The sequence below is a fragment of the Coturnix japonica genome, chromosome 1, assembly GCF_054131305.1.
Source record: "Coturnix japonica strain WE chromosome 1, WE-NBRP24, whole genome shotgun sequence".
NCBI lineage: Eukaryota > Metazoa > Chordata > Aves > Galliformes > Phasianidae > Coturnix > Coturnix japonica.
In genome coordinates, this window is record NC_140663.1 from 156,841,929 (window position 1) to 156,852,341 (window position 10,413).

Here is a 10,413-nt window from a genome sequence, read left to right on the forward strand (position 1 = left end):
CTGGTGGCTGGCAACCCTGCACGTAGCAGGGGGGTTGAAACTGGATGATCATTGTGGACCTTTTCAACCCAGGACATTCTTTGATTCTGTGAAATGTTGCACCATGCTTCAAAAAATTGATACCATTAGGAGAATCATTTAGAATGGGTTAAAGGAGAGGAATCAAGATTCTTATAACAGTTTTTGCATCAGAACTTGCAGGTTCTTAGAAGAATCTACTAAAATTCAGTGGAATATTCAGAATGTGAAATTAATTTGCAGTGCTTTTGAAGGCTAGCCTTTACATTTCTGATGTTGGTATAATGTACTATATTAATTAGAATAATTATATTTTAATTATATTAAAATTATCTGGCTACAGCGAGTGGGGTTGGTCTCTTCTCACAGGTGACAGGATAAGGGGAAATGGCCTCAAGTTGCACCAGTGCTAGTTTAGGTTGGATATTAGGAAACACTTCTTTATAGAAAGGGAAGTTAAGTACAGGAATAGGCTCCCCAGGGAGGTAGTTGAGTCACCATCCCTGGCTGTGTTTAAAAACCACTTGGATGTGGTGCTCAGGGACATGATTTAGCAGAGGGTTGTTAGTTAGGGTAGTATGGTCACGTTGTGGTTGGACTCGATGATCTTTGAGGTCTTTTCCAACCTGAGCAATTCTATGATTCTGTGAGGCTTCCTCACAAACAACAATTGTAAACCAATCCATTTTAAAGGATTATCATTATTTTAATTCTCCAAGGAGTACATCGTTATCAGTGTCATTCATACTAGGATGGGGGGAAACTCATCAGTTTGGTTGAGTTACGTAAGTCTCAAACTGCAATGTTGAAATTGCTGGCAATGCACCAGCTTAAAAAGTTATTGGAGTTTTTCCTCCTCCTTAAAGAAATCGCATGGCTAATGTCTTAAGTCATATGTGTAATACATACTTTATTTTCCTACCTCTTGAACAAATGCATAACTTACGTTCTATGACACAGCACCCTTTCACATCAGCAGACACTGGATCGGGTTCAAGTAATGCCATTTGTATGATTCATGTCAGAGCTATTTTGTTTAGAAAACAGAACTTGAAAAGCAGTACTTGTATTTATCATGAAGTTAAGGCACATGTCACACAGTTCATGCTTACCCTCTTTTGATTACAATTAGGATCTTTTGCATATAGATGGCTTCAGGTGTCCTCTGAAGGCTTTGGGGTGGGGAGCTGGGGCAGAGACATGATACCCTTACAACCATAAACTGTAATCTCTGCTACCTGCTGCATGGGACTTCTGCTGGGTAATGAGCATAATACCATTTCTCCCACACAGCTGTTTGGGGAGCATTAGCATCTGTTTGTTTACGTATTTGTACTAAAGTTTGGTAATAAGGATCAAGCTTTTCATTTTTGCTAGGGGTCTGACCAAGGTCCGTCAAGTCAAGATCAGGCATTGTCTGCCCAACAAGCTGCTGTCATTAACCTGACGGGAGTAGGGAATTTCATGCAGCCTCAAGCCACAGGTATGTGCTTGCTGAGCCTCCTTTTGTATCTGTGTACGTTGATAAATTCACACTGAAATGAAGTTTGGTCTACACTGCACTATGTATTATCGGCATATGAATTGTGCAAGAAATATTTGACTTTCAAAGCATGCACTTCTCTGCTTTGTTTGGCAGTTAAGTGCAGTAAATTTAATATATTGCTGTCACACTTGATCTGAGAACAAGATACAGGAAAATTCCATGCCAGACTTCATTGAGGAATGCTTAACTGTGTACTGAGCATCTAGTATAATAAACCTCTTTGTGTCTCCACAAGCACTTCATAATCTAATTATGTTCTAACTAACCAAGTATGTATATCACGTATATTTTATTATGTACTGTTTCCAATTTTACTCAGACTAATTCTACTGACTCTCCTTTTCTGTTACGTTCTTCCTGCACCTTCCTTTCCCTTCCCTGATAAACTTGACCCGACCTCTTTGACCTGCCTGCTTTCCCCTTCTCCTTTCTTAGTGTTGTCTCAGCTTGGCTCTGCCATGAACAGACCTGGGCAAAGCCTTCCTCAGCAGAGACTCCAGCTCTCTTCTGCCTTACAACAGCAACAACAAGCCTTGCAGCAGCAGCAGCAACAGATACAAGTAATCCAGCAACTTCACTCTGACTGTTTAAAACAAGAAAACAGTAGCACAGTTCTTAGCTCCAAACTCAACAATCTTGTTTTCTGGTTGTTTTTTAACTGTCATTATGGTCTCACAAAGAAACAAACCTCTGAATTTTGGCAGATGATCCCGATGAGACCTGAAAGCTGTGATTCTCTCAGCTTGGAGCACTGAATTTAGTTTTACTCATTTAAGCCATCTACCTTCCCAATTTGATAACATTCAAGGAGTGCTTGTGGCACATTACTAAATAAACTGCCAGGTGCCATTAGGATTCCAAAGCAACAAAACTGTAAGCACCTGCAAGTTCAAATGTAATGCATCAGCATGCGGAAGCAGCTCTGGCAAAGCATTCCTTCAGTATTATCATTCACATGGTCTGTGAAAATATTGAAGTACTTCTGCACAGCCTCCTTGTGAGGTACATAGAAAATAATACGTGCATGGAAGATTCATTATGCTAAAAGCGTGTCACCTTTGTTCGCTGAAGTTGCTGAGTTACTGCAATGGATAGAAAGGGCAAAGAAGCAGCTGTCTGAGAATATGTGTAAAACATGAGACATGCCCTCAGGCTTCTGTGCCACTGGTGCTGCTTGACTGTACTCATTGCCCCTGTACATGATACATTTCTTTTGTTATCCTAGCACTTCTTCCATTTTTGTTTCTCCCCCCCCCCCCCCATTACCACCTTACCTGTCATCCTTTCTGACGTGAACCGAAGTTTTGTAGCTAACACTAACAAGCTTTTTCTCCTCCTCCTTTGTGGCAGCAGTTGCGATTCTTGCAGCATCAAATGGCTATGGCGGCAGCAACAGCAGCAGCACAAGCAGCTCATCTGCGACATCAGCAGCATTCAGGCAGCCACTCAAAAAGTAAAAGGAAAAGAGGCACAACTGCCCCTCCAAAATCCTGAGACTTGCTTTTTTTCTTTCTTCTCCTCAATATAAAAATGATTTGAAGGTGATTTTTTTTCCCCCCTGTTTAAAAAGCTTAAAAACAAATCAGTGTTTTATATAGTACTGTTGGGAAACGGAACTTTTGACGTAACACTGAGAAAAGATGAACTTGTTGGAAGCCAACCCTCCACAGCGCAGTGACTTCATCAATAAAGCAGCTGAGGTCTGGCTTCCTTAAGTCACTTAATTTTTTTAAACAGAATGTTTTATCTTGTATTTTTTACCATTGAGCAGCATTGTACATAGTAAAAGGGTGAAAAGCATTTTAGAAGGAAATGAACTTTGTAAATGTAGTATTAGTATTTGTTTATTGAGTATTAAAAAAAAAGGTTTGTGAACACCGTAACAAATACAATTTTTATAAATCCACTTTTGAAAAGACCTTTTTGTTCACTTGGGCTTTATGCTTTTTATTACTTTGTCTGTCAGCTTCTTTACTTCTCTGTGTCTCGTAATGGCTCTGCTGATGCAGTCCTGAAGCTTGGCTCCTGTCAGAGGGCTTCCACCTAAGAAATGGAGGGGAGAAAAACAAGTGGTTTTCTAGTTGTACTTAAGTTCCATATCCCTAATTGTATTTACCAAATCAAAGTATTAATACAGTAATTCTCCCAGCCAGCAGCTTTCACCTGGGGTGTACAGTGAGGGTGACGGAGCACTGGAACAGGCTGCCCAGGGAGGTGGTGGAGTCTCCTTCTCTGGAGATATTCAAGACCCACCTGGATGCCGACCTGTGTGACATGGTGTAGGGAACCTGCTTTGGCAGGGGGGTTGGACTTGATGATCTCTAGAGGTCCCTTCCAACCCCTACAATTCTGTGATTCTGTGATTCCCCAACTATAACCTCAAGCACAGGAAAGAAACACTAGGGCTAAAATGTAGACATGCTCAAAATCTATCTTTTGCTATGCGTAGGACCAACTATGACTTTTTAACATCAGTCGTGCTGCCTCCTTCAAGACAAATTTTAATAGTAAGTGGTTGAAAGTGTACTTAAGCAATCTGTCACCATAAAGGACCCATATTTTACAAAGAAATGCAGGTACAAGGTAGGTCAAGAAAAGACCATCCTCTTCTTGAGTTCTTGTGTGGTAAGCTTGGAAGTACCTGGTTTGTGGACAGAACAAAGTCTGTCATCTTCATCTGTGACAACAGTGACTGTTCCAGTTGCTAAGTCTTCTTCTTCAGCAGTTGGGTCAACAATGAGTAACGTGCTTTTGAAAGAGAAACATACGCAGGTATTAATGTATGATGTTACTAAAGTTTAGCTGCATCCATAGCACAGAATACTGAAGTGCACGTATCTCAACAAGGAAAACTGTATGTGAAGTTTTCATCAAGTCTCAAACACTGGCACAGCTGCCCAGAAAGCTGTGGGTGCCCCATCCCTGGAGGTGCCCATGGCAGGGGACTGGGACTGGGTGGGCTTTAAGATCCGTTCCAACCCAAACCATTCTATGACCCCATGAACAGCTGTAGAAAAGTAAGTAAGAATTCAGAAACACACACTTATTTAAGAGAAAAAGCGAGACTTCTTAAACAACCTGATGCTACACTCAATTTTAGCGAAGTAATTGAAGACCAAGTGGAAAACTTTCTTCCAGATGCAATTTTGGGTCAACTGGGAAATACGTGCATATAATAACAACTCCTGGCAACTGTCTCCCTGTCACTTTATCCCAACTCCTTCACTTTCAGTCTACATCAAGGTTCAGGTTCAAGAACCAATATTTAAGCCATTAATAAAAGCATTCTAAGTTATTGAGAGCTTTGTACTTTTAAGTTTGGTAATCACTTGGACGACGTTTCAAGCTTAGCACTCCCCTTGTTCCATCTCATGTACCATAAAGCCCCAACTTCTCTTAAATACTTCATCAGTTTTGTAGCACAGTAAATAATAATTGCGGTTTCCTACTTTTATTCTATGGAGCAAAAGAACACATACTTAACATAATGAAGAGCCAATAAACAATTTCAGGTGAGCAATCAAGTTATCAGATGTGATTATTCTGAACTCTCATGTTCCTTACCTGCAGGAACAAGGAGTGCTGACCATACTTCAAGTTGAGTAAATTATGTTTTCATTATCAAGAGATTTTGTTCTAACTAGACTGGTATTTTTTACTTCCTCTGTTGACAAATACTTGATAGAAGCTGTTCAAAAACGACCATCTTTGATATCAGTTATGTACATACACTTCTAAAAGGTTATCAGTGTTCCTAGCATTCTTCTGTCTCTAAGATACTGCATACAATACCTATGCCAGGAACTTCAATCCTAGAGTACTTTCAAGCCTGTCTTAGGCTGGGAAACCATTCTGCTTTAAGTTGTAACTTAAAGCAGTTGTAACTTTAAGTTGCTTTAAGTTGTAAGTAATGTTGTAAGTAATTTTAAGTTGCTTTAAGTTGTAACTTCCTGTAGGAAGAAGCTGGACAGACCTAGCTTCATTCTGCTGCGTGCTCATTCATAACAGAGCTACAGATCAGGACAGGCCTTGGAAGCAAAAGCAAGAGGAACAGGCCTGCCTGAATGTGCCTCACTAGCAGAAGTGGATGAGACGTGCAGAAATGTCATCCTAATCACCTTCTGGTTTTTGCTACTTCTTTTAAACACTCGGCAATTTAAGTACAAAACAGTTACAGACTTACTCATCAAATATAGCAAACGATGTGGCAACTGGATGCTTTCTGATAACCAAGGGATTCTTCTGCTTTAAATTAACTTCGGACAAACCGGTTTCTTCATTTACAGTAACAGATGGCAGTTGTACTGTAGAAATGAAAGCACTGCATTAGTATGATATTAAGCATTGCTGTCTTCAGTAGGCCCAGAGACATCCAAGGCTACTGAAACATTTCAGCTGTTGTTTTACCATATTGGCAAGCCACTGAAAACAGATGAGAATAGAGTTGTGGCTACATTATTGATGCTCCTGTATAAAGCATTTCTTAAATTCAAAGAAAGTGTTTAACCTGAAACTACCTGTTCAAGTAAATATCTAACATTCTTCCTTACACAGAAGCATTTTCTGCTTCCAAAATACCATACGCTTTCAATATCTTTAACAAAAAGCATTATTCCCACCCAATGCAGGTCACACTAAGAAAGCAGGCCTTACTGTAAGCTTCTCTTTACATTGTTTTCTACACATGTTTAACCCACACCTTGTGAAGAATCAATCCATATACTGCGTGCATGAAAACATCTATTCTGTAGGCATGGTAAAGGGAGGACAGTTGGACTAGATGATCTTATAGGTCCTTTCCAACCTTGTGATTCTATGATCTATTTCAAGCTCTAATGCATTAAGCTTGGAATATTCTGTTCTGCCAAATAAGAAAGCCCACAACTTATTATACCTACTCCAAATCGATGAACAAGAGAAGACGAACAAGGTAAGACATTTAAGTTAGTGGCCATTTCTGCCAGCAGCAGTAGTCAGAGTGTTTTACTCCAACAGAAGACTTACCGTTTTTCAGTGCTGCTAACAAAGCAAAGGTACTGGCATCCAAGATGTTCCCATCATAGTCCAGACAGATGATATCACAGTATAACACCCAAGCAAGCTACCAAAAAAGTTTTGCGTATGTGAGGTATCACAGCAGTTAAGTGATGCAATATCTAAGAAAACACTGTCCACTTGAACAAATAGACTTATTTCTTACATGAGAAGGAAATTTTTACACTTTAAACATAAATCAAGCCATATAGACTAAAAAAAACAATTCTACAAGCCCCATATTTTCTTTAAAGTTGTAACACTGATCTTGCTACTACAACCCTCTTCGTCTGGAGACAGAACTTACCTTGCCACCTGCAATACACAGATCTTCTTTTGCTATCATCTGTGAACTAAAATAAAATGAGTGTAAACCAGGGAACAGGAACTCATTTGTAGTGTTTTATATTTTGAATGCAGCACAGTGGCTCTTACTTTTCAATCACATCGGCAATGAATTGACTCGCTGCTTGAGCCTCTTCACCAGGAGGTCCGGAGCGAAACCTCGTTGAGCAGAGAGATGGCAATTCTACATTTGGAACTGGAGAGCAAAGGTCGTTAGTTATAAACTAAAGGGAAATTGCAAATAGAAATAAAACAATATGCACCTCAATACCATTTTATACACTTCAAATGAAAGGTAAGACTAAGACCTTGTCAGTCAAGCCTTCCTACCTCTTATTTTCAACCTGGGCTGGAATCAGGAATGAAAAGAGAGCTTTGCATAGAAAACTCACAAACAAAACAGGGGAGTTCTGGAATTTCTGACACACCACTCCCTGAATGGCAATTTGGAAACTCATTTCAGGGATGGTAATACAGTTCTAGCCATTTTCTTTCTTTTAAGAGACCTTCACAGCACACTCCATCTATCCCATGATTACAGCCCTTTAGCCGAAGGAAAAAGAACTGAATGATACCAAAAATCTTACCGATATATCCCTTATTAGCAGAATCTACTGCAGGTGCAGCAAGTTCCTGGAATAAAAAAGGTAAAAGTAAAGAGCTCAGTTCCATTCAAAAAGATTTTCCTGCCATTTTGTTTATGAAGTATCATTTTCTTGCCAGTTACTACAACAATTAGATTTACAAGAGCTATTTTTAACGAGTTCATTGCAAGTTAATAGGTAGCAAACTGTCTATGATTTATCTATGGGAAAACTCACTGCAGGGGTGTAAAGTGATTTGTCTCAAGGATCATAGCAGACCACCAGCAGAGCTGAGCTGAAGGGGCACTCAACAGTTCAGCCAGCTCATCACCAACCCACTTACTGGCATGTTATTGTAAATCTGTGGGAGAGGCATTCTACAAATGAATGTACAAAGTCAGCTAACAGACAAGTTAAAATAAAACCAACCATACCGCTTTCACCCCACAAATGACTGTAGTATTTCCCAACTTCACCAAGGCAGAACCATCTGCAGTTGTAATTGAACCTGAAGAGAGAAAGTGATGTTCAGTAAATTCTGTTCTTTTCCATCCAAAGGGCCTTAACGTCCCCCTTTTACAGTGTTTATTCTCCATCATTCTAAGCCAAACAGTCCAGTTGCCCCAGTCCAACTAGTGGAAAACTAGTCAGTGCTGACACAGACGCTGCTTTCAGCATCTACAGTGTAAGCTGCTCATCTTTGAGACAGACAGGCTTCCCAGACCCCCTAAATAATGCTTTACACACCAGCCCATGAGCAGCACTAAATAGATCCAAGCATGCTGTTATCTTTAATGCTTGTTGGAACTACAAATAAAAATGCTCTCTCTTGTTTGAAAATGTGACCATCACGAAGAGTGATCAGCAAGTCATTAAGTGTACTGCCTATTATGCGATTAATTCTCACAGAATCACGGAATGACACGGGTTGGAAGGGACCTCAAGGATCATGAAGTTCCAACCCCCCTGCCTGGCAGGGCCACCAAACTTCCATGTTTACTAGATCAGGTTGCCCAGGGCCCCAACCAACCTGGCCTTGAACACCTCCAATTCTACTCCAATTATTATTACAATTATTCATAGAATCATTATAAGTTGGAGATGACAACTAAGCTCAGCTAGACCAACTCTCAACCCGTCACCACTAAACCATGTCCCTAAATAGAAATGTAGAATCATTACAGACACTCCAAAAAGTACTTACCTATGTTGACAGTGGTTGCTCGGAATTCACCTAATTCCCTCCCATCAGGTCGACAGTTCTCTTTCTAAACAAAATTCACGGAGGTCATATTAGAAAACTTATTATGTCAAATAACACACCAAACATAACATATTATATCAAACAACAGAACGACATGTTTATCAAAGTTAAAAATACAGCATTCTCTTTCTGTTAGTAAAGGCCAGAAAAGAGCAACAGAGCTACAATGGGTCTGAAGCACAAGTCTGATGGGGAGAGGCCGAGTGAGCTGGGATCGTTTAGTTGCTCTCTACTAAATGATCAGCCTCTTCTTACAGATAGCAGATCAGATGAGGAGAGGGGTGGTCAGCAGGGATAGGGAGGTGATTGTCCCTCTCTACTCTGCTCTTGTGAGGCCCCATCTGTTGTACTGTGTCCAGGTGTGGAGCCCTCAGTACAAAAAAGACATGGAGATTTTGGAAAGGGTCCAGAGGAGGGCCACAAAGATGATCAGGGGGCTGGAGCACCTCCCCTATGAGGACAGGCTGAGGGAGTTGGGTTTGTTCAGCCTGGAGAAGAGAAGGTTGCGGGGTGACCTCATTGCAGCCTTTCAGTACCTGAAGGGAACTTACACCCAGGAGGGGAGTAAACTCTTCGAAAGGGCTGACAATAGCAGGACATGGGGAAATGGTTTTAAGTTAAAAGAGGGAAGATTTAGGTTGGATGTTAGGGGGAAGTTCTTCACTAGGAGAGTGGTTAGGCCCTGGAACAGGCTGCCCAGGGAGGTTGTGGATGCCCCGTCCTTGGAGGTGTTCAAGACCAGGTTGGACGGGGCCCTGGGCAACCTGATCTAGTAAAGGTGTATGTTTGGTGGCCCTGCCAGGCAGGGGGGTTGGAACTACATGATCCTTGAGGTCCCTTCCAACCCGGGTCATTCTGTGATTCTGTGATAGCAGTGATAGGATGACAGGGGATGGCCTTAAACTGCTCCAGGAGAGGTTCAGGTTGGGTAGCAGAATATTTCTTCTCAGAAAGAGCGCTGAGGTGCCAGAACGGGGCTGCCCAGGACGTGGTGCAGTCACTGACCCCAAAGGCATTCAAGAGACGTGTGGACACATTCAGGGCTCTGAGGAACATGGATGTTTATGATTCTAAGTTTAAAAACCAGAGGCATGCAAAAGAAAACTGCAAGCATCGACGTATACATGATCATCTTTTACTCACCAAAAATCTTCTGTAATATTCCAGCGGTTCCACTGTTCTAAAACAGACAGAAAAGGGGGTTTACATGCAAGCTCCCAAGGAGAGAGCAGGAGGGAACAGCAAGCTGGAAGCCTACAGCAATACATCACTTGAGGAGGAAGGCGGATAGAAAGCTGCTCAGCAGGGCGATCCCTGACAGAGCCGGGAACTCGTGGTCCCACAGAGCTCTACTGCTTTTAACACAGCCACCCACGGGCCCTCACGAAGCCCGGTAACCGATTAACCCCGCACCCGCGGCCTCCAGAAGAAGAGTCCCGCCTTATCCAAAGCGCTGCGGCCCCACAGTACGACTATACCCGGGCCTTCACGGCACAGGAACCGCAAGGACCGCGACGCCCCGACTCACTTGAAAGCCGTCGCCATGGCGCCGCCGCTGTTCTCTATGGCCGTAGTTCCGGCCCTGCGCACAGACCCGGCCCGGAAGCCTGAGCTGGCGGCCC

At 41.9% G+C, this 10,413-nt stretch overlaps 2 protein-coding genes across 36 annotated transcripts in view; one reads left to right on the forward strand and one right to left on the reverse strand.

Annotated features, from left to right (window-relative positions):
• SUPT20H (SPT20 homolog, SAGA complex component) overlaps window positions 1–3,470 on the forward strand; it is a 28,753-nt gene extending 25,283 nt beyond the window's left edge. For 20 of the 34 annotated variants that reach the window (XM_085554770.1, XM_085554799.1, XM_085554811.1 and 17 more), the window contains 2 exons: window positions 1,396–1,501; window positions 2,915–3,470. In XM_085554770.1, the coding sequence (XP_085410896.1) occupies window positions 1,396–1,501; window positions 2,915–3,021 (213 nt within the window). In that variant the 3' untranslated portion in view covers window positions 3,022–3,470. The remainder of the gene's footprint in view (window positions 1–1,395; window positions 1,502–2,914) is intronic. The other 14 variants (XM_085554883.1, XM_015851937.2, XM_015851944.3 and 11 more) reach the window with 1 other exon arrangement.
• Window positions 3,391–10,357, reverse strand: EXOSC8 (exosome component 8). 2 transcript variants are annotated; one of them, XM_015851950.3, is made up of 11 exons: window positions 10,320–10,357; window positions 9,935–9,971; window positions 8,732–8,795; window positions 7,962–8,035; window positions 7,531–7,576; window positions 7,034–7,139; window positions 6,906–6,951; window positions 6,569–6,665; window positions 5,748–5,868; window positions 4,206–4,312; window positions 3,391–3,607 (listed from the first exon to the last, which is right to left on the reverse strand). In XM_015851950.3, the coding sequence occupies exons 1-11, from the start codon at window positions 10,334–10,336 to the stop codon at window positions 3,492–3,494; spliced, it is 831 nt and encodes a 276-aa protein (XP_015707436.3). In that variant the 5' UTR covers window positions 10,337–10,357; the 3' UTR covers window positions 3,391–3,491. The 2 variants fall into 2 exon arrangements, with proteins under 2 accessions (XP_015707436.3, XP_085411095.1); XM_085554969.1 differs by having other exon boundaries at window positions 10,270–10,357.
• Window positions 10,358–10,413: the final 56 nt, after the last annotated feature.

Excerpts from the sequence above, each read along its gene's own strand:
- EXOSC8 (XM_015851950.3), bottom strand. Across the intron at positions 8,796-9,934 it reads AATATTACAGAAGATTTTTG|AAAGAGAACTGTCGACCTGA; the intron begins GTGAGTAAAAGA and ends AATTTTGTTTAG. Across the intron at positions 7,140-7,530 it reads TGCTAATAAGGGATATATCG|TTCCAAATGTAGAATTGCCA; the intron begins GTAAGATTTTTG and ends TTTGCTCTCCAG.